Source organism: Limanda limanda, chromosome 3 (assembly GCF_963576545.1).
Source record: "Limanda limanda chromosome 3, fLimLim1.1, whole genome shotgun sequence".
Classification (NCBI taxonomy): domain Eukaryota; kingdom Metazoa; phylum Chordata; class Actinopteri; order Pleuronectiformes; family Pleuronectidae; genus Limanda; species Limanda limanda.
The window spans coordinates 15,864,413-15,888,132 of record NC_083638.1 but is presented as its reverse complement, the minus strand read 5'-3'; the positions used below and the strand labels follow the sequence as shown (position 1 = coordinate 15,888,132).

Here is a 23,720-nt window from a genome sequence, read left to right as displayed (position 1 = left end):
CCGAGCCTGGCCTAAGGTTTTACGACCCTTTGTTCTAAGTCGGATCACTGGGCCTTGCCCAACACCTCTGAAGCATTAAGAATATTTGAGAAATCTGAAGTGTGTCAGATTTTTGTAATTCATCTATCTGCCTTTATTGCCTTAACAAAATAATGCAATGGGAGTAATGAGGCCTAATGGGCTTCTTTTGAGCACAGTAACCTTAAATCATGTTAAAAGTTCACAATCTTAGAATAGAAAACCATAATACAAACAAAAACAATAACATTAAGAAAAACTGCAAACAAATTGTGTGTGATCCGGATGAGTGTGTGTTTCATGAGCTGAAGGGGAAATAAAACAACTTTTAACAACATTTTAGCTACAAATAAAAACATTTTTCTTTATGACATTTCCTAAAACTAGAATGGTACCCCGTAGAGTTCATCCCTCCACCAAGGCCAGTCTCCACATTTTTTTTCCTCTAAATTACCTGAAACATTCTCCATCTCACATTGTTAAAGAAAGTGAAACAAAGTTTGTTCTTCCCTTGTTCAACCCCTCCACAAAATGTTATTGAAATCGGTCGTGTAGCTTTTTAATCCTTCTAACAAACAAACAAACAAACATGTCATATTTCCCAAGGTGTTTGACAATAGCCAAACGAGAAATAATTTCCCACAGACACTCGGACAGTGCTGAATTCTTTTATTTTACTTTTACACATTTGACAATTTATTCCAAGTTTCTTAGTTTCTAAACGGTGAACACATTCACTACGCACAGCTACCAGAAACTACAAACAGTCCAGTCTGTCGAATGTACACGTGGGTGTAGAGAGGAAACATGTCACACCAGGACCACCAGAGCTGAGCTGATGATGATACATCTTCTGTTTACAACAATATGTGTTTTATTTAAAATGGCACAATCAACGCTAGTGCGGATAAGAACGATGGTCATTTATAATGTCTACGTCATATCATACAACCGACTGTCTCCTGGATGTAAGAACACAGAGTGAAGGAATGACATTTTATCTTTGTCTGAGAGCCCAAGAGAAGCCCAGGAAGAGCAAGATGCTCAAGATGGATGAATGTGTTATTTTTTTGTTTCTCCTGTGAAACTTAGCCAGCCCTCCCATCCTGCTCCATCAACACGTCAGACCGCAGGGACCGGCTGAGTCTGAGGAGGCTGCTGCTGCATCCATGAAACTTATAAGAGTTTGGCTTCTTGCGAGTGGCTGACATCAACTTAAAGTTTTAACAAAAACAGCAAGAAAAAAAGATCATGGAAGGAATGTGCAGAGGAAGTTCGAGGGGCCAAAGTTGTGTAAAAGGTTTGTATCATCTATTGTTTATCCGCCTTGCTCTGATTGTTAAAAAAGGGCGTTTTGACAGCGGCCCATCTGTGACAACAAAAAAAACACCAACTCAAAATATAAAATTATCACATTTAACAATTTATACTCACTTTACAGTGAAAACAAAAAAAGTACTGCATCGACAGAAGGAAACAATGCCACAGTGCTGATAACGTGTGTAAGTCATTCATATAGCAAATCAGTCAGATAAGGCTTTGTCCAGAATGTGCAGCTGAAATCATGAAACACTTCATTAACATTATTACAACATTCATGTGGTTAATTCATTCCTTCAGTTACGTCTCTCGCTCTCTCTCCCTTCAGGTACTTGTTACACACACCGTCCTGCAAACTACCTATGAACCGAACCATACAACTAAAGGCAGTCCAATTAAAAACGTTCACACAACAACTTCACATACTAACTTCTCATCATCCCACTTACAGCTTGTTTTCATCGGCGGCTTGTTCCTGAGCGTGAGCGCAGCCTGCTTCATGGCCTTTATTAATGATACTTCACCTCAAATATAACCTGTTTATCTCTCAGCACTTGATATTTGATATCTGATATTTCTCTCCACTGCTAATGAATTTCCATCCTTGCTGGGTTTGTTGTTCAGGAGACTAATTTTACAAGTTTTCAAAACTTTAACATAAAAAAAAATACAGAGTTCAGTTTTGGTGACAAGTCACGATGGATGTATGTAAACAGCTTAAAAGAAAAAAGAAGCAAAACGTTTCATCCAAGTGAGATTTCAGGGTTAAGGGATAAAGTCAACAGGCAAAATAAGGTTCACACGAGGGCAAGAGGCAAAATTTGGTCGAGTGCTAATACTAATGGCACAAAAAGGAAGTGAAGTTAAAAGTGCTCGACAACTTCACTGCAGACAAATGACTGTTTGTGACGACATGGGTAGATTCCCTGATACTCATCCACACCAGCGTTCCTCAAGAGTGAAAGGGTTCATCTCTGGTGGCTGTAGATCTAAGCTCATGCAGGTTCGACAGCAGCAGCGAAGCCTGACACACACCATGATGTAGCCGTACTGACAGTGATGGATGTGGCTTGAATTCAACCTGTAGCTTTTGAAAGCAAGTCACGATTATGACTAGGTGTCGGAACCAACAACCAAACGCACCATACAGTATGTTTTGCTTTTAAAAGCCTTCTAGACAGGAAGGCCTAGGAGTGGACGGGTCGGAGACGGGAGAGGGATCGGTTTCCAAACTGCAGTTAGCATTAGAGTGAGACTCCAGCCGAGGATTAAACTGCTTAGATTTGAATCAACTTCAGTGAAACCGCTTCTCCCCCGTCTGCCCGGTGACACATGGCTTTACCATACAAAGAAAAAGGACAATACTTGAATAAATAACTAAGCAATAATGATAGTTGAACATTTCCAAAGCTCTGAGTGGAGCTGTGGCCAGAGAGACGTGGAAATGTTCATACTGTGACACAGCACTGAGCAGATTGTAATGTTGTGTGCGTGTGTGTGTGTAATGTGTGTAATGTGTGTGTAGGTACATGTGTCCCTCTCTGTGAGGCTCATCTCCGGCCACAGCTGTAAACAGCCAATATTGTCGCAGGTTAAACCCTGAGTGGAGTTTAAACCTGGCACCTTCTAAACCTCTGCTCAGTTAAAACCTTGGCTACACTTCATCTGCAGGAAACTACCTCTACGTTTAGCGATGTAACAAACGATGACCGGTGCCGGCCCTTGTTAAACTACCCTACACGAATCTACTGACAAGAGCCGACAGCGCAACTAAAATAGTCTTTACAAAGCTGTGGTAAATGATGGTCCCAGTTATATATATTCACACTGGACGTATTATCTGCAAAGAGGAAGTTTCTAATCATAAAAAGGGAGGGCGGGGACCGGGGGGGGGGGGGGGGGGGGGTAGATGCAATAAATAAAACACATGATATATATTATTCATATTTATATTATTATTTATATATGTATAAATAATATAGTACAAACGATGGGTTCTGTCTTGGCTTGACTGTGAGTAAATTGACAGCGTACAGAACGAAGCCTGCTTCCTGGTTACCTCAACATGGGGCGGAGAGACAGCGCTAACATTAGCACACAACCGACTTTGTACTAAGACCTCACTTAGTTGCACAAACCAAACACACCAGGCTAGACGACAAGTTGCCAAGTCAATCCTCGACATGAGGCTCAAGCACCTCCTCCTCTTCCTCGGCCTTGCTCTCATGTGTGGGTGCGCACATTCTCACTGGTGACGATGACAAGAAGAACTATCTTAACTGCTAAAGCTGAAGCACAGAGGAAGAGGGCGTTGGGGGGGACAGGGGGTCGATAAGTCACACCCAGGTGTGGATGGAGAGCGAGCGCTGGAGGCTGAGCCGGGGGGGTCCTGTGGCTTCTCTAAGAGGCGTTTATACAAGCAGGGGACGGATTCTGGTGGTTTACAGCGCATGTGGGTTCTGTGTGCGTCTGCACGTGGTTGTCGAATAGAGAAGGTGCACGCGTGTGTAGGCGTGCATGTGTGTGTTCAGTGGATGTGGGTATTGTACAGATGCATGTTGAAAGGTTCAGCATGTGGTGGTGGTGGCTTTATGTGTTTTTGCATGTCCAGATTAAGACAAGGGATATTTAAGAAAACGGTTATATCACGAGAGTTTCCGATACACGTTTTGGTCGTAGTTGCTCAAATTGTGTAAATACAAATCTTGATGTTAAAGTGTTTGGAATTATTTATTTCCATTTCATTGGGCCAGTAAGTGTCATGTGAGTTGCAATTCAATCAACGGCCAATAAGCCACAAACACTGTGGGGCCACGGTTTAGACGCGGGTGAGGAAGCCCAGGTTAAGCGAGCCGGGGATCTGGATGGTTTCCAGGGCGAGGGAGGAAGGGTTGAATGGGAAGGTGACCGGATAGATCATCTTTGTGTCCATCAAGAGCTGGGGACTCTCACAACGATCCCGCAAACGAGTCTGGTGGTTAGAAGACCAGAGAAAAAAAGATAGAACAAGTTAGATATGCAGTTGGATGTAATTTGCAGAAAAAAGATGGTAAAATTTGTTCATCCAATGGACTGTGAATAAAACTGGACAAAAACTCCGGGTCTCGAAAGGGAAGTGCCAGAATACTGTAATGTCTGGAATGACCAACAGGAGTCGACTCCCTGATTTCAAAAAGACGCCAGGTTCCACAGAAGAATATGAGAAAATGACCTGAGTTCTCATTTATTTATAAAGTCAGTAAATATGTTCATGCAGATTTAATGGTCTTAAGTACTTGTTTCAAATCTCTAGCATGTCCACTTTGAAAATGTATGGTCCCATTCTGGGTAAAATTGATAAGAAAGCACCATATACATTGGGGCGTGGGTACCATGTGATTGACAGCTAGTACTGACCAATAGGTGCAGGTTGATGACGCCGGCCAAAGTAGAAGTTCACAAACCAATGGGTGACGTCATGATAAGTTACCATTTGCACTAGTCATGTCATTTAAGTTTCTACCTCCAGAATTTTTAAATCCATTCTAATGGCAAAAGTTTATGTTGATCTGAAAACTGGCTCAGTCGAGATGCTGCTCTCACTGTGAACCTGAGTCAGGTCTGTCAGTGTGTTTGTGAATATTTTTTTTTTTTTAAACCATCAATGTCAGGAAAATCTTACTGGTCAAGTCAGATAATAAATCACAATGAACATCATATCTTCTCTCATTACATGATAACGTAGTTACAACTGATTCGAAATGTTTGCTGCTTTACAACAAATGGAAATTAGTTAATTGCTGCTTTTCACACAACGAGCAAACACTCCAAAATGGAATGTCAATAAATTACCTGTATCGTTCGTATGAATGAGACAGACACTCTCTCCTCAAACTCATTAACTGGAGTGTAGAGGTTCAGGACCTTCACAATCTGAAAGAAAAGTAACACAAAAAAGTTTCCAAAGGTTAAACCCATGACCCTCAGGTTCACACTAACATGCAGTGGTTTAGAAAGATTTACATTATTTGAAACATGAACGTGTTGTCGTAGATTTCAGGGAGTTGTACCTGAGCAGTGGTGAGGGCCAGGCACATGGAGCAGATGGCCTCAGCATCCTCGTCCGTCTTCTTCTTCACCTGCAGCAGCTGAGCAGCCTGGATCAGAGGCTCCAGAGTCTCCTTGGCTCCGCACGTCATCAGACCTTTGTCCCTGAGCCACTCCTCCAACTGGCTCACATTGTACCTTCGCACATAAACACACACAAACATGATCAGTAAAATGGTCAAAGACAAGCACTGGGGTCTGGATGGTCTCTGAGCAGCAGCTCCTACCTGATCTGCATGCCCTTGCTCCAGGAGCACATGTCCTTGCGCAGCAGCAGGTTGTTAAGGGTGACTGCTCCGATGATGTAGAACTGCTGCTTCACCACCTGCTTGATCAGCTCGGGATCGGTGCCATGCTGACACATGGTGGAGTGGAAGGCGCTGAGCTGCCGCAAGATGGAGTCCAGGGTGTAGGTGCCCTCGTCTGCAATACTGGACGTCCGCTTCCGGAGTCCTGTGGGCTTCACGCCCGAAACGCCCTGGATGGTCTCGTGTTCCAGCATGGCAGAGACTGCAAGGAGCACACACAGAGAGTAAGGACTTGTATCATGATAGGAAATAACTAGACAAAAAGAGCAGCGTTAATTCTCATTACTGTCAATACTACATTAACATTAGATTGTCTGAACAAATAGTGACACAGACCTATCATGGGCTGGAGGATGTTCTCCATGCATTTGATCAGCTGCTGATAGATCTGGATGGCCAGGTCACTGATCACCTGTCTGTATTCCGCCAGGTCGAAGTTGGACAGAGTGTGTTCATTTTGCCTCGATGTGTTGTGCTTCATGAAGGCCTGTGACACAAGCAGGGTTTTTAATGATAAATGTCATGCCTCAGATCCAAACAAGCAATGTCTCATTTGTAATATATATCTCAAAACAATAGTCTGTTGATGCTGTTCTCACCTCATCTCCACTGTATTGTTTCAGACAGTGCAGGAAGCGACAGGTGTTGGACAGCCAGAAAGAGACCGTCTCAAAGTCATCACCTCGTTTCTGACAGGAAGAGGAAGGACACAGTCGTCAGTGAACCTGCTGCTGATCATTTGACTGTAACTCAAAACATCCTGCATCATCATCATCATCATCATCATCATCATCATCCTTTCTGGTCATTAAAAGAAAACACGACACAACTGACTCCTACCACTGTTCATAAGGACCAGGCTTTGGTCCCCATACACACCGACACACACACCCAAACTGACACACAGACACACACAGTACCTTGAGTATCTTCTTAATACTGTTGATGGTTGACGTGAGCAGAGTGCGGACCTTCTGGTCATCATTGACATAGTCAGCATGTCTCAGACACATGAACAGGACGTAGGCCGGCAGACCTGGGATCAGATTAACGGCCACACCACGAGGCTTCAGTTCTGAAGAGACAGAGGAGGACAAGAGATTACTCACATTACTCAAACTCATGAATCATGGAGGGACACTAAGGTCTTTGTCTAGTACCTCTTCATAAAGCTTTTTTTACTTTAATTTAACTTTAAAAAAAACCTTTTCTTATACTGATTTCTCACCCAGGATGAGGTTCTTGACCAGTTTGAGCTCATCTTCCTTCTTGTACTCCAGCATCCCCTGGAAGTCTTTCTCCCTGCGAGGTATGTTGACAGGGTGGATCGGCTCGTCCACCATCTGTCCTGGAGACGTCTGGGCCTCAGCTTGACCGGCTGGGAGACACGCACGAGACACAAGACAGCAGTGTGGTCATTAACTCAAACACACACACTCCTGCGTTTATTGTGTAATGATGCTTTGGCCCGTACCTCCCATCTCTCCAATCCTCTTGGAGTAAACCTTCAGCTGCTTCTTGAGCTTGCGGATGGTTCGGTCCTGCTTCTCCAGCTGCTCCATGAGATCCTGAAACAGAGAGCATGGAGTGTTGTCATCATGGCGTGATGAAGAGAGGGAAGGAAACAAGAAAAACCCAAGAGAAAGAGAGAGGGGGACCCAAAGATAGAGAGGAGAATTGGCAAGCTTCCCCTGATTCAGATGCTTCCCACTGTCGCCCTCCAGTGGCTGAAATGAACAGCTCAGCACTTCAGTAAGAAAAGTATGTTTGATACGGCCACCAAGAACCTGGAGTTTAAAAATTGGACATTCCTTTATTTAACTGTGGAAATATAGCCGATGCTGATACTTAGGAGTAAAAAAATTTCAATATCAATATATTGGTTGATATATATATGTATACAAATAAAAAAAAAAAAAAAAACGATACAAAACTTAATTTAAAATAACTATAAATATAAAGAAAACAAAAATACAATGACATATATAGAATTTCAATCAAGAAAGTTAGTTATTATTTTATATTTATTATTAACTTTTTTGCATTGTTTACCCGTAGGAAACGTTTTCATATCGGCAAACATAAACGCAGATACCGATATGTCTATGAACGATTTTTATCTGGCGGCAGATATATATATATACAAACAATAATAAATTCTACATTTTGAGAAAGGAAATGAGACGTGTCCAAAGGAAAAAAGCAGACAGAGGAGTTGGATTGTAAATCAAGTTGAAAGGTGCTGTGCTGATTGTTGTTTTCAGAGGAAGAGAAGCTGCAGGACTCACTGGCTGTTAGGAAAGAGAAAAACGTGCAGAGCTGCTTCACTGTGAGTTAGAGGACACTGCTGTAGAGTTAGAGCGATGCTCAAGAGATAATTCCCTCAAAACACACAACCCGAGTTAGTTCTAACACACATGCAGACACACACACGCGCTGTCTCTACATACAACCATCCGTCGTAAAATGATGACTCGAGCCTCTCTGGATGCTGTGGGGTCGTCGGCCATGAGTTCCTGTCAGGTGACACCAATCCACACAGATGAGTGTGTGTGACACAGCCGTGCACTGGTTGCTTTGGAAGTGATCAAACGCACTCTTCATAAACGTGTACACTGCATGTAATATGGGGAAATGCCTGTCTGTGAATGAATGATGTGGAGAAGTCAAATTTGCTTTATCTGTGTTTAGCATTTTGTGTGTGACTGTGCCGTTGGTGTGATTCTTTGCCAGAAATGCTGTTCTTCTTATAACAACAATCCTGCATTACCTGCAGGTTCCAGATCCCCAGAATCTTTATGTCAAGAGAAACAATGATGGGGTGTCGTCAGCGTCAAATCACTGTCCTGACTGACGATGTTACTTAATCTAAATAATATTTGGATCCTTCTTACTTTGTTAGTTGATGACTTTTCACTCTGCTGAACAGCTCATCACAAAAAAACAAAAAAGGTGTCACAATGCAACACGCATCTGTGTCTTCACTGTAATGCTACGACAATAAGATTATTACCTTTCAATGAGCCAAAAACAACATAAACCTATAATACCTCTAATAATCAAGATTTGGGACTCACATGCTTCCAAACTGCTGTGTTACCCCCTGAGGGTAAATATGTATATTATAACTTCTAATCCAGGTTTGAAAGCATCTTGTTTCTCCAAGTCTCATCTGATTTCTTACCTGAGACATGAGGTCTAACTGTTGTGTCTCTGACGTTTATATTTGATCATATAATCTGTGCTGAGACTCTTAGTGATGTGCACTTTAAACCAATTGAAGTTACTCCTCCTCAGCCTGCGAGTGTCTGTGTGTTTGTGTGGCAGCGTACCAGGTTCTCGTTGGTGAGCCGGGTGATCTCGTGCTGCAGACTGGCTTCGATTCGGGCCTCCGGAGGCAGTTGGAGGTTCTGGGCCAAGAGCTGCTGCTGACGATTGTTCTCCTCCTTGACATTCTGCAGCTCGCCGCGCAACGCCTCCACCTCATTATCGTGACCTCTCCGCTGAGTCTGCAGCTGGTGCTCCAGTAACCTGGGAGGAAAGTTTTGGGGTGGAGATGAGACCATGGAGGTGAGAAGAAGAAGAAAGGAGAGGGAGGAGGAGGCCCAGTGTGCAACACACACAACAAGGAGTGAGAAGGTAGATGAATGTGGTAAGTGAGAGGATGTAGTGGAAGACAGGAAGAGGATGATGAGAAGTCGGTTTGAGGATGAGGAGAAGTAGGTATGCACAATGAGGGAAAGAAAGAAGAGGGAATGACAAGAGAGATAAATAAGAGAAGAGGGAAAAATATTAGCAAACAGTGAGAGAGGAGGAGGATTTCACCACAGTGACGCAGGACAGCAGCATGCTGTGCAGACAGGTCCAGCAGCCCAGAGCGCAGCCTCTCTGAACAATTACTTTATTCTGCGCAGTCTTTAACATTCACACTCTTTAAAAGTTGAACTAATCAGTATAAAACGCACCTCTGAAGATCTTGGGCTATCAAATTTCACTCTAATGCACTGTTAAAAAACCACCAATCGGTGGGCAAATCCACTTTTAGCCTCCAAAGACGAGAACAACATTCAAGTATTCACATTGCAAACACTGTTTAAAGCAAGCTGCAAGGAATACTATGGTACATGGTGCTTTAACATTTAACAGGCTCCCTTTATAAGTGAGTAAAACAAGGTTAGTAACAGGACGAAGACAAATTCTTATCTTACCTTTAATGCAATGTACAAATCTAGATTTTCTGATTAAATTTTGATTGTGCACAACCTGGTTTAGTCCTATACAGGTGTGTTGTGCCAAAAACATTGTTGTCTACCTTTGTAGGGGCCGCTAATGATTCATAGTTTTTAATTCAAGTAGTAATTTATAGTTTTAAAACACACAACTTTTTGATTACGGTGTTTATAGCCACTTGCCAAGTGTCAAATAATGGCTGTGTGGATTTTGCTTCTAAATCTGTAAAATGTTTGGATTAGTCGATAAGGCTCTTGAGTTTCAACAATCAAACGCATTTTCCAAAAATGGCCGACTGTGCAGCTGGACAAAATAAATAGAAAATATTGAAGTGAAGAGAAACAGAAGTCATCCAAAACATGTCATGCTCAAAGGTCACACTTGTGTTTGAAACACAGCAACACCTGATGGTCTCCTTTAAACCCTGATTAACCAGCCACAGCTCTCCGTCCTCATTCAGCTTATGGAAGTCTGGAGCAGCGGATCTGACCGACACACAACACAAAGCAACGTGAACAACACAAAGACAAAAATAAAGTGTGGGATGTGGGGGAGAGGGGAGACGATGAAGGAGACGATAAAGGAGACAATGAAGGAGACGAGAATATGCCTACATTAATGAGATGTGTATGTGTGTGTGCAGGCCCATCTAAGGTGTAAACTTTCTATGAATCTGTGATGTAAATCTGTTTGTAATAGGAGTTTGTTTTACAACTGATCATTATATTTTAATAACCTTGATACCAACAGATTGTTAAATTGTACCAATGTAAGAATCCTGTATTTGTAGTCTGATGTGTATTGCTAGTGTACATTGTACTTTATACAAGTGTCACTGAGTGAGTGAGTTTTTTGAGATGATGCCGACTGAACTCGTGTCAGTGTTTGAACAAAGGTCACAAGCAACAAAAAGAGCAGCATGGGAGAAGCAGAGGAATAAACGCAGAGATGCTCAGCACATCGCCTAGGGGAGCTGTGTTGTGTCCATTAGGGTTGTTTATGAGATTACACAAAAACTACAGAATGGGTTTCCTCTAAACTTGGTGGAAGAATGTGGTATTGGTCAGGAAAGAATCCACAAATCTTTGCTGCAGATCCAGAACTCTTTCTCTTTCTTTAACAATGTGAAGCACATGTTCACTGATTTCCCAGGGAATTCATGGATCTGGTACATTTAGGGAACTGATAACCTATGAGTGTGTGAGATTTGAACTGTTGGGTCAGAGGTATTCCCCCTACTGAGGCCATTCTAGTTATCAAGGAGTTTTGTTACTAAGGAAAAGACACTGTTCACATTTGTCTAATGGTCTGTTGTTAATAACTTGCTGTAGTTTTATCAGTCATATGTATATTAAATGAAATGCCAGGATAATGTGTGTGTGTGGCATGTGGTTACCAGTGCTTCACATCTCTGCTCTGACAAACATAAACAACACAAATAAAGCAGCGAGAGAATTATTTTATGCACTGTTCATGCCAAACTAATTCCAAAGATCTGAGCCAAGCAACCTACTACAACCGAATGAAACCTGCAGCACATTCAGTGTGTAAGGATATCACTGTGTGACAAGTTAAACTTGAACCCCTTTCAGCTCTGTTACCTCCATGCTTTCATGCTCGACATTTTCTAACTTCTGCCAGTGATTCCAGAGTTCTGCAACATTTCCAAAGGCAGATTCAAGCTGCTGAAGCTGGTATCATTGTTCAGAGGTAATCCAGAAACTATTTTGATCTGATCCCTCAGTAAGAGACTCTGCCCTTGTCAACGCCGAACTACGAAACAACATGCAAACCTGCAAACTTGACTCAAATGTCAAATACACATTCCTTGACTGAAGTGAAAACCAGTAAACCTTCTATTAAAGCACAAGTAAGACTAAACTGAACTAGAGCTGGAGCTGTTAGACAGTTCTTCATGCCGTTAGGGTAGAAAACTCCACGCAAAGCCACCCAAGCTTTCATCAGCACTACACTGTGGCATCAGCTGTTTCAGCTTCAGTAATATCAGTCATCCGTCAACATTTCTAAACCCAGTTGAGCGACAGCGTGGCCATGCATGCTCTGTTCCACGGTGCATAGGCCACGTCTCCTCCGTTACCTGAGCCTACTCAGGAGGTCACTGACTTCCAGCGGGTTACGCATGAACCTAGGAGATCTGCACAGGACAGAGAGGGTTCACAAACACATACACACACATATACATGCACCACTCAGACACTGCAGTTACAGTGGGGCCTGGTTAACGGACAGAACACAAGTAAAAATGACTCAGAGGTCTACTGGCTGTAATAAAGTACCTGTTGGTGTCTTTGAGTCCAACATAAGCTTGTTTGATTTCATCAGCATCTTTCAGCTTAGACACATCGACATAGACAGAAGGCTCTGTCATGGTCTCCTAGAACAAAGAAGAGAGAGAGAGAAGTTAGTGGAGACATTAGTAGAAGTTATGACAAGGAAAGAGGTATAAACAAGAAAGAATGACACCACATTTACAGTGAAACTATGCTTCAGCTGCTTGTGAAGCTGCATCGTGAACCACCAATCTACATCCTCATCACTTTCATACATGCTAGGTGTATGAAAGAAGATGAGGGAGTCAGTACATCGCTGTGAGCAGTCAGCATGTGGTGTAAACGACTCCCTGCCAGCATCAGTGTACCTGCTGGCTACGAGTGACCTTTCACCCTGACAGTCATGAGCCAGTCAGAGCCTCGGGCTCATAGAGTGACAGGAAATCAAATGTCAGCTCAGCGCCCGCCGTCTATCTGGGGGAACATCACAGCGGCCCCTCTTTTTATAGCTTTCAGGACACAGCTTGTAGAGCAGAGCATCAACTGATTACTTACATGTGCTAAAAGTTTTGCGTTGCAGTGTCTGAGAAGTGTAAGTAGAAGCTGTTTGACAGTTTGATATGAAGTCAAGATCTTCACATTTTCTCCACATCTTGTTTAAAATTACTATCATGTGCTAGAAGAAAATCTTTGAGCGCTTTTGTTTTGTGGCATCATCAATGTCTGTACTGAGGACTAAACTACCAAATTAAAAATAAAGAAATACGTAAATGTAGAAAAACTGAATTATAGGAATCAATGTGTTGAAATAAATATATTAAAAAAAATACAAAAATAGCCAGTGAACAAATGCAACTAGTCCACAAATGCATTGAAAGGGACAAAGAACGAGACAGTTAAGACAATCAACCTTCAGCCAGGAGAGGACACAGTCTGCATTTAACTGCTGATCTGGTGTCAGAGCTACTGATTTGTCAGTTTTTGTGTCTTCACCAGGATTAAGGGGCTTGTTGAGTTTTTGTTTCACATTAAACTCTGTGCCGCACACTGTTCTATCGTGGTCCCTTTGAAAATGGTTAAAAATGGTTATTCCCATGATTTCATCAAGGGGTCTTAAACATTATCATGTGTTCAGATTAAATTCTTTGTGGTTAAGACTTTCTCCAAAATGTCTCATTTTAAATCAAAGTGAGTTAGTGATTCCTCACAGAGAACAGGTGTATACCTCTTTTTTCAGATTGTGAAAACAGGAATAAAGTGTGGACAAGGGGAGAGGAGAAAGTTTTTTTCATTCTACCTTAAGAATTAATTAAATTCATGTTTCTTATTTCATGATACTCACTTAAATAAAATAAATAAATCTGAACTTTACAATTGATGTTGTGGAATCTGTGTCTTCTACTAAACTCCTGTACTTCAGCTAGAACCCACCAGCAACTTAAGTATGTATGAGTGGAAGCCAATGCAAAATGTGAATATCCACCACTAAACAATGAATACAGGATCATTAAGCCACAGATATCATGTCTTTGGTAGTTGTGGTCAGAGTTACACTTGAGCAATCTGTACATTGATCTTTTAGTTAATATATCTGGTTTGGTAATTAAACTGATTCTGTTGAATCAGATTTCTTGCCTAAGGAATCTTTATAAACATACACACGTGATGGGAAAGTGTCAGACATTCATGCAGGATGCAGTTTGTGAACTCTACCTTCTCATCCTGTGGGGAAGCATGGATGGAGCAGAGAAGGTGGAGACAGGGGAGTTAGACACAGTGAGTATATAGTGAAAATATTTGCAACACACATTATGAACAACGTAAATGTGATTTCGGTAAACTGAAGAGCTCTCAGTATCGTTCAAATGTCAAAACATGTTTTGTTTGTCATTGGTCTCAATGAGGTTAGGAAATCTCCCTAGACAACATGAACACAACATAACAGTTTTTTATTAAATATAACCGTTTTTTTCAAAATGCAATAAAAGTGATCTTCAGTCCATTAAAGTTTTCAGACTAATTTCTTTGTGTCTTTTCCGGGGATACAGACAAACAGACAAGCAGACTGAGGTGAAACATACACGTGTGAGAAGGTGGCTGTAAACAAGCAGCATGCATCCACCAACATCTACTGTAAACACACTGGTATCAATCCTTGTGAAAAAAAAAGTGGCACCATGTAACTTAAGAAGAACCTAAATGATGGTTACATGTGGATGATTCCAGGCTGAACACCAACATATGATAGGACAAAGGAAATGAAATGCCGTATTTACCTTGTGGTGCATGGCCTCCTTCTGGCTGACCAGCTGCGAGCGAAGGATCAGAACCTCCTCCTTTCGGACATCCAGCTCCTCGCAGGAGGAGTTGAGCTGATCCAGCAGCACCTTGTAAGCAGGAGAGCCCGGGGCCCCGGAGTTTGTAGAAGCATTACCCAGCAGGCTTTGTCTCATCTCAGCAAGATTGTGTTTAAGCTTCTTGTTCTCTGACTCCAGCTCCTGGCGCTGAGAGGTGAAAAGACTCAGGGTTACAGTTGTAATAAAAAGTGGGAAAATAAGGCGTTCTGAACTTGCCTAGCTTCGGAATCAGCTGAAATCTGTGTAGAGCAGTTGAACAGCGCATTATTGTTGATGTATTTCTACTTCACCCTGCTCTGACTGCTTACCTTGAGAGACTCGTACTCCAGCTCTGCTCCTCGAGCCTTTTTAAACTCGACATCATCCTGAAACACAGCAAAAACCATGGTGATGAGTAAACCTGGATCATATCAATTACATCTGATGCCACTATCTTGGTATCACTGCATGTTTACAGTCCTTTCCCAAGGGGTTCACACACTAGATTGAAGCACATGACATTGACAGCTATATAATTTGTTGGTAAAGTGATATATGTTGGAGTTCTGTACCCTCGCTCTAGCCCGCTGGAACTGGTCCTCTTTGTTTTCCAGTTCGTTACGCAGCGACTGCTTTTCCTGCTCCAGCTCTGTGAGACGTTTCTGCAGCTTGAGTGTCAGTGAGGTATCTATTCCTCGTGTCACATCCTGCATGACAAGGAAACATCAGGAGAGCATTTGTTCAGTAAAAAGTTTTTACAAACACCAAAGTTCTGGTCCAGGACAGTGTGACCTACACTGTGTTTCATTTTAAAGTCTCTGTAATTTTCCTCTTATTAAATGCGACTGTTTTTAATTCCAACACTTACTTCGGCGGCACGGGAACCTTCCTCCAATTCGGCGTACTCTGAGTTGTAAGTGTATTCGGATTCGTTGCTGCTGTGGGTGGAATCTGTTCTCCTGTGGCCAGGCTTGGAAACGTTCTTCATATAGAGAGAGAATCGACACTTTAGATCATTTAGAGTAAATCAACTAGCCAGTTCTCTCTGCTGCATTGAATATTACCATCCATTGCTATCTATCACACACATTCAGAACATTTGCTGTGTCAGTGTATTGTCTATTTCAGACTTAGACTGTATTGTCCCTGGGGGGAGGATTTGTTTTCAGAGTAATTTCAGTACTATCACCACAAAAAGAAACATTTACAATCAAGACCAATTCACCGTGGCAGGTTATTTAGTGAAGCTCCTACTAAATCGAGCCCTTCTCCATTTAAGTGTTCGACAAGCAGAGTAGCATGAAAGGTGCACAACTATGTGTGAGTGTGCACATGAATAAGGTCAACCTCTCGTATATAATGACTGTTTGAGTGTGTGTCTCTAACCGAGGCCAGAGTCCTCTCCTTCAGGTCGTCGTATTTCTCCTCGATGCGACGGTGCTCTGTCAGCAGATTCTGGTAACGAGATCGCTCCTCGTTCAGGTCCGTCTCCAGCTGCTGGGTCTCCTCTACTATCACACGAGCCATTTTCTCTGATGAGACAAAAGCAGAAGAAGAAGCAGTTTTAAATGTTGAAAAGTTTCTGCATGACACGTGGCGGTCTGTATGATTAATTTGGTGATGTGATACCTGTCATCTGCTGACTCTGTTCCTGAATCGACCTGTTCAAGTCGTCCTTCTCCTTCTTCAGCAAACCATTCTGATCCTTCAGCTCCGAGACCATCTAAACACACAAGCCATCCTTAAATCAGGTCTTGTGTAAAACCGATGACAGTACTGAACAGGAAATCATCTCCTACATCCATTCTAGACCTACTGTTTGATCTGGTTATTTCACACATCTATCATCTAACACAATACTGCATCTTAAGTGCTTTGTATCAAGAACAACCTCCTGGGACATGTGATTCACATTGAGAAAGTCATGTTCCTGCAGATCTGAATCTTGACCAGCTCCAGCAGAGCACTTTGGAGCTTTGACCTCCATGTGGAGGCACACAAGAGAAAATAATCAATTAAGCCCTACTGCAGCAGCTTATCAGATCCCCTAAAACTCGTCTTTCTTCAAAATTACACATTTAAAGGGTTAATCATGAAAACATTCCCCTTATGACCTTAACATCACTTAAATGCAACTCCACTTTCCTTCCTCATTTAATTACTGGGATCTATGTTAATAAGGCCCAGCGCCTGCATCTAGCCCAGCCAGCCAACAGCGCCACCTGCAGCTGAGGTGTCTTTTCCAGCTAGTGATCCCCACCCACAAGTTGACAGAATTGCTTTCTTGGTTGTTTCAATCCCTTTTTACAGACTGGCTCTGTTTACTGCAGTGAAAACGTGGAAATACCACACACAAATTATGAGTTATAATAACATGTCCCAAGATGGATAATGTACTTTAGTTGTTGGACAAATCAGAACATCCCTTTTATCTTTTGAATTTGACAAAATATCTCCTTTGGAGCTTCATCTGGTTTTGAAAAACACCGTAGCTCATACAGATCAGGAAAAAAACATAAAATAAATCAAAGTGCAAAACTTTAAGTATTGGTAGTTTTGGTGTTTGAAAAAGAAGAAGAATGCTACACAAAGACAAGGCTTAAGAAAAACAAAAACCACACACAGCTGATTTGCTACCTCACTATCACACTACTCTATCTCCTGTGCTCACCTGACCCGGGGGAACTCTCCCCACTGAGTTCACTATGTGCCATTCTCCCCCTGGTTCGCTCTGCCTCCTACATTGGGGGAAAACCATTTTCCTCTGGTGCCAATATCCATATACAGATAATAGTATTTGGGGATACTAGTATTTGTTACTAAACTATAGGAGGTTCTAATTATAAGAAGCCATTTCCATAGAGCTTTGTTTTAAATCAGTCAATTGACATTCACAGTCTCACTTAAACTGGAAAACTAAGTGATGGGGATCAGACAGGAAGATTGAGGGGATTTGAGAAAAGAAGCTCGTTCTTGAAACTATTTTTCCTTAAAATTCAAATCCTAGTTACTATGGCAGAGGTCTTCAACAGGGGGTCCGCGGAGGAGTATTAGACAATTCATTTTTTTTTTCAAACAATTTTTTTCCAACAAATTAAAATGTCTTTAATTACACATTAACACGAATCCAACATATTATAGCGAACGGATAAATGGAGGCAGAATACGTTATCTTTCTGTGTATTACTTGAATAGCTTAGTATTGATTGCATAATAACAGGGTAGCTATGTTTATACATGGCACTAGGCCCAGTTTAATAAAAAACACAATTTCATACAATATATATAGTTGGGGGTCCCTGCTCTATCTCTCTATCAGTTTGGGGGTCCTTGGCCCGAAAAACATTGAAGACCCCTGCCCTATGGTAACAGATGTGGATCCTTTCTTACTTTCTCCATTTCGCTCCTGTATGTCTGAGCCCAGTCCTCGATGGTCTTCTTCTCCTGCTGTGTCGTGCTCAGCTCCTTCCTCAGCCGCTCCACCTCCTCCTGCAGCGATGACACCTGTTTGGTTTTGGTCTTGGCCTCCTCGTCCACCCCCCGCAGCCGATTGAGCTCGATACGCATTTTCTCCTTCTCTGCTGAGGAGGAGGTCTCCTGACTGTTGAACTTTTCGATGACCAACAGATTATCCTTGCTCTGGATAGAAGATATAAGACACAAAAATGAATCAATAAAAAAAGATAAGATATCATGTAAAGTAAGATCGGGGAGAGAATTGTCTGGAAAAACTCTCACCTGCGCGTCGATCTTCCTCTGCAGCTGCATGATCTTGTTCTCCATGCCTTTGTTGAGCTTCTTGAAATGCTCCACCGAGCGAGCCTCGATCTTCAGCTTCTTCAACTGGCGTCTGGCCTTCATCCTGCGGAAGCAGCACTGCAGGTAGACGATGGAGTAGAGGCAGCGCTTGTACCAGCACCGAGCCAGCCAGCCACGAACAATTTTCTGAATGATCACCGCTTTGTGCTCCCGCACCAGCTATAGACACACACAGAAACAGTTAAGGAGAAATTACAGCAGATTCTTTGGGGCTATGTTTTGCAGTGATTAGTGTGATAAGTGTCTTACCGCCTGGTACTTCAGCCTGGCTATATAACCTCTGAGGATCGTCTGCATGGCCAGGGCAGCAGCCTGCTTCTGCCTGTAGCGTTTCCTCTCAATGCACATCCTCTGGTACTTCTGGATGATGGTGGCCGCCTGAGTGCGACGCATGAACTTGGCCAAGCTGAGTGGAGCCGAAAGATGCAAGTCTCAATCAACACTTGAAATGAAAACTTATTGGAAAATTTGAGCCTTTTTGTAAATCAGTTAAAAAGGGTTCAAATGTCTTTGCACTCACCAGCGTGCCTGGTATCCTCTGGTGAACCTCTGGATGGTGATTGCTGCGCTGCGCTTGCGAAGGTACTTCTTGCGTGCCAGCCAGCAGCGGATGGTTTTCTGGATGCGGATGCAGGCAACACGCAACTTGTCTGCCCTCAACTTCTCAAGATATGCAACCTGACCAGCCCTGAAGAAGATCTTAGTCTTACCAAACTGGTATTTATCTTGGTCCTGAGGGAAGACATGAACAGAGATCAGGGCTGAGGCAGAGGTTTGATGGATGAAAAGAGAAAGGAACAACACAACCAATAATAATTCTGAAATTGTTCAATTGTTCATTTAAAGAAGAAAAGTGAAACACAGTCTGACCTCCACTAGTTTCTCCAGAACATTCCTACAGGTCAACCTTTTGTCTTGAAGCACGTCCTTCTGCTTCATTAACACTCTGTAACGACTGAAGAACTCCTGGTATGTCCATCTGTGGGAGACACACACACACACACAAGTTAAACAGAGGTAAATAACTTTGCTGGCTGACGTTATCAAAGGTACTGTATATATACATAAACATATTGGCGTCTCTGAGAAATTTCAGCAGTGTTCATTGATGCACAGATCCAGTACCTAGATGGGAAACCTGCAGCAGAGATGCGGATGGTTTCCAGGACACCACAGGCTCGGAGCTGCTGCACCGCACGTTTAGGATCAAACCTGTCAACAGCAAATCATCAAAGTCAATATGGCCTCTGGTAATTACAACTGAGATTATAGTGAATAATAATGAGTACAAAAAATGTACAAAAAATGTTTTAGGAAATATGTTATTTTAGCTATTTATCACAAATGCAATTTAAATCAATAATGACATTGTTACCAGTACCTAAAATCTAAACCGAGAATATGAGGAAGCTTAAATTTGGAGACAAAATAATAAGATTATGCTGCTGCAGAATAACAATTAACCTGAGATTGTGTCTTACTTTTAAATTAAAAGGGGATGTAGATACATAAAAAACAAGGGAGGAGACTTACGTGAAGCCCAGCTTGAAGTCGTTGGGTTTGATGCAGCGGACGTAATGTGGAGTGGTTGCATTTAAAGTCCCCATCAGCATTTGCAGAGAGTTACGAAACTACAAGAGAGGACCCCCACCATCATCATCACAAACAACATCATCATCATCATCAATATGAAAAAAAAACATGTAATGCTAATAGATGTTAGTGCTTATAGTGGATAAGGACTGGATTAAAACTTGATTTACCAAAATTAACAGATTTTGATATAACTTCTAAGATCTATAAATACAGTGGGGTCTAAACGTGAACATGGTCTTGGACGTAAGTACGTCACTGTCTCTACACTGTGAGCAGACATGTCTATTTCACAACAGCATCAATCTAAATCATAAAACAGTGGAGAGATGACCGACCTGGCAGCCGACAGTCTTCTTGTGCTCCTTGCTGCTCGTCTCCCGACCCTTGTCAGGTTTGATGCTGAGGCGGGTGCGACCTCCCGTCCCAGAGACCTGACCAGTGGGACTGGTTGCCTTCTCCTCGTCCTGAAACAGCTCCACCAGCAGGTCAAACTGGGAACAGCGACAAATACAGTCAGAAACAGAACAGCAGAGGCCATCATTACACACTGTAGGAACGTTGCATTTAAAATACGCTTCAGAGCAAATACTGCTGATCACACGACAAAATTTGTATATTTGGGCTTTTCTTAGTTACTGTGTCGCCCATATAGGCAAAGCATATTGAGGATTTACTTCAATTTATAAAACTCAACATACACATCGAGTAATAATGTGTAAACACAATTTGATATGAGTATTTTCGTCAACATTTCCACACAGAAATCAGCTGAAATGCCGTTTGACAGTCGACAGAGATGATGAGTGAGTAGATGTCACTTGATTTGTTGATTAGCTTTGATTAAACTCAATCACAGACACTTGTTATTATGTTATTAGAAGCCAATTAAAATGATGAAAGGTTATGTTTTCCTCATATATGACATTTTGATGTTGCCATATATGACCGCATGGCTTCATTTCGCCGTGAAGTCATGACACAGATATTATTATGTAGAATGTATGGCCTTTAGTAAAGCATGTCAGTCATGTTCCATATAACACTGGTTATATGAGGAGGAAGCTGTGTTATGTGCAGGTTCAGGTCCTCCCGCTGTGCTCCGAGAGCCGTCATGCTGCTTCTCTCTCCACCTTCATTAAGCCGGACGGCCAGAGCCACAAAGGCTTCACGTGCTGCTCGCTCTCAGCATTGCTCTGAAAACATGAAGAATCCCTCCTTCCTTTGTCCGTTTCTATTATATCCAATCCCCCTTTCTCCTCCCAGAGTGCCTTTAGTGTTGTCCATGCAGCAAACAAAAGTCAAAAACACACACACGCACAACTCAAACCCCCTCAGTGGTGTTAGGAGAGATTCAACTCAGTGCCAGAAAAGAGACGAGGAAGGAGGAAAGAAAAAAAGGAGCTGAAGGAAGAGCTACAGACAGCCCAGCGTTATAAGAACGCCTCTGTTTACCTTCTGCTGGCGGGGAAGGGTTGTCATGATGAGGACGGAAACAAACATATATGGACAACATATGGAGACACAGTGACAACACAAACAAAATGACAATAAAAGAAAGAGGTTAAAGAAACCAAAAACCAAAAGTTAAAAATCATTACAATCCCCATCACAGGCCAGAATACTCAATCTTAAAGGGAAATAAAACCAGGCAAATGATGGGAAGTGCATGATGGGATGATGAGTTTTATCAGATCCAACTCAAAGCACTTTGAGGTGTATTTCAACTGAATTCAAAGCCTTTGATTGAAACACGGCTGCACAACAGTGGCTGATATTGTTTCTTCTGTGATTTAGTCAACCTTTACAGATCATTTTGCATCCAGGGAAATAATAATGCTTTATACATTCTCCCGTACGAGGTGGTGTATTGGTTAGACTTGCAAGCAGAGGTCTGCACTGATGCATTACTCTTGTTTGCATTTCGCAGGTCCAAGTGGGTTTTTGAGAACCACACGTTCTATCTGTGGAGCTATTAGACGCTGGAATATTTATCTGTCAAGATGGAGGTCAACGGTGTAACAGGGTTTTCACCTGGATGCAGACAGAGAACAAGTCAGAGTGCTGTAGAACTACAGCCTCTGTGGAGATCTGATGCAGGTCGGTGCTGTGAAATAGAACAGTGTTGCATCCAGACAACACATGATGACATAATTTGTCCAACAACATTTGTTATCTCCACATGTAAATCTCCTGAAGAGGAAACCATTTAATAACAATCGTTTGAGTCCCACTGATCTCCATGGCGACAGTCAGATTACATGTTTTTTTGTTTCTGTGTGTGTGTGTGTGTTTGTGTTAAGGGGTTATGTTAGAGGTTAGAGCAGACAGTATCTCAGCTCTTACCCAGCTCTGCTCGTGTTGAAGTCTATAAGAAAACAGACGAAGGTCACTGAGTATTTTGTATGAACACACTTAATGTGTGTGTGTATGTGTGTGTGTGTGTGTGTGTGTGTGTGTGTGCGTGTTTTTGTGTGTGTGTGTGTGCAGCCAAAACATCACTAAGGATTTAAAAGGCTTAGGCCCTTTTTGACCCAGGTTTTTCCCAAGACTAAGACACACAACATGCTGATGTTGAGTCAGATGTGATCTGACATTTTTAACAGCATGTGCACATGCATTTTTGCACAGAAATGTGTAGAGAGACTGTAGAGGCTACTATAGTCCATACAAAATGTATTTCAGTTAAATTATGGAATACTATTATCTTTTCACGTCATGTGAAAGCATTAAATAAGTTATTGTGTGTTGTGCTCTATGGTTCATGTTTGGCCTATTGACCTTAATTGCATGTGCATTTGTGTGTGTTTGTGTTCACTTTTGTCTTTTTATCTGTAAACAAAAACCTCACTGAAAATCTGGAACGAGAATTATTTTTCACTGCAGAATTCAACACAATCTCCAAGTGGCCAGTGGAGGGCGCTGCTTCCCTAATCCTTCAGTCAAATTATGGTAAAATGTTGTGATTTTGAAACCAGGTGCCATAGATTCAGGCTTCTTTTGAAGCAATGCAAACATTCACTCATCCTTTACAGTACTTGTATCTCCTCTACCTCGTCAGGACCTGCTCTTCAGTTCTACACTGTAATGTAGAGTAGATGTGTGTCAGTGCTTGTGCACCTCACCTTGCTGGCCTTCAGCACGTTGATCTGCTCTTCATTCACAGTGTCCTTGTTCTTCTCCAGGAAACCGTCACACTGGTACTCGACCTGCTCGACAACAACACAACAGAGCTTGTTTTACATGCTAGCTTTGCTTGTTTGTTAGTGATACTCCACTTCTAAAAATGTTAACCTTAAATTATATCCATATGACTGGCAGAGTGCATTTAAAACGTATCTCTAACCTACAATTGCACTCAGTGGAGTTGATACATGGCCCAACAGTCCCATTATGAAACTACATTTAAAGTCACTAGACTTTTATAGATCTGGAAAATTTAATAACGCCCTATCGTTAAAGACAGTGGAATTAAATTCCAGCCCTTTGATCCAGATCTTCGCAAAAATGTAATGTTTTTATTCCTGACCGAAGTTTGGTGGTTATCTGTCCGGTGGTTTTTGTGTAATGCTGCTAACAAACTGAAAGACCAACAAACAAACCTATATAAAAACATGACCAACTAGGCAGAGGTAACAGTTTTCATTGAGGTGACATTTTTCTAGACAAAGACGATGAGGTCTGCGGGGGAGGTTAGACACCGCTAAACCTCCTGATGC

General features: G+C 42.1%; 1 protein-coding gene across 1 annotated transcript in view; it reads right to left on the bottom strand.

The window, feature by feature from the left end:
- Positions 1-4,156: 4,156 nt before the first annotated feature.
- Positions 4,157-23,720, bottom strand: part of myo5aa (myosin VAa) — a 44,523-nt gene continuing 24,959 nt past the window's right edge. The window contains exons 14-44 of the mRNA XM_061068315.1: positions 23,127-23,210; positions 21,457-21,459; positions 20,340-20,495; positions 19,942-20,039; positions 19,534-19,620; positions 19,279-19,387; positions 18,929-19,140; positions 18,658-18,814; positions 18,328-18,567; positions 17,980-18,228; positions 16,219-16,312; positions 15,976-16,121; positions 15,458-15,571; positions 15,162-15,296; positions 14,919-14,975; positions 14,530-14,757; positions 13,967-13,975; positions 12,260-12,357; positions 12,061-12,117; positions 10,367-10,447; positions 9,065-9,263; positions 8,183-8,248; positions 7,207-7,300; positions 6,961-7,110; positions 6,653-6,807; positions 6,332-6,421; positions 6,069-6,219; positions 5,652-5,934; positions 5,388-5,562; positions 5,170-5,250; positions 4,157-4,309 (exon numbers count right to left, since the gene is read on the bottom strand). Of these exons, the coding sequence (XP_060924298.1) occupies positions 4,157-4,309; positions 5,170-5,250; positions 5,388-5,562; positions 5,652-5,934; positions 6,069-6,219; positions 6,332-6,421; positions 6,653-6,807; positions 6,961-7,110; positions 7,207-7,300; positions 8,183-8,248; positions 9,065-9,263; positions 10,367-10,447; positions 12,061-12,117; positions 12,260-12,357; positions 13,967-13,975; positions 14,530-14,757; positions 14,919-14,975; positions 15,162-15,296; positions 15,458-15,571; positions 15,976-16,121; positions 16,219-16,312; positions 17,980-18,228; positions 18,328-18,567; positions 18,658-18,814; positions 18,929-19,140; positions 19,279-19,387; positions 19,534-19,620; positions 19,942-20,039; positions 20,340-20,495; positions 21,457-21,459; positions 23,127-23,210 (4,011 nt within the window). The remainder of the gene's footprint in view (positions 4,310-5,169; positions 5,251-5,387; positions 5,563-5,651; positions 5,935-6,068; positions 6,220-6,331; positions 6,422-6,652; positions 6,808-6,960; positions 7,111-7,206; positions 7,301-8,182; positions 8,249-9,064; positions 9,264-10,366; positions 10,448-12,060; positions 12,118-12,259; positions 12,358-13,966; positions 13,976-14,529; positions 14,758-14,918; positions 14,976-15,161; positions 15,297-15,457; positions 15,572-15,975; positions 16,122-16,218; positions 16,313-17,979; positions 18,229-18,327; positions 18,568-18,657; positions 18,815-18,928; positions 19,141-19,278; positions 19,388-19,533; positions 19,621-19,941; positions 20,040-20,339; positions 20,496-21,456; positions 21,460-23,126; positions 23,211-23,720) is intronic.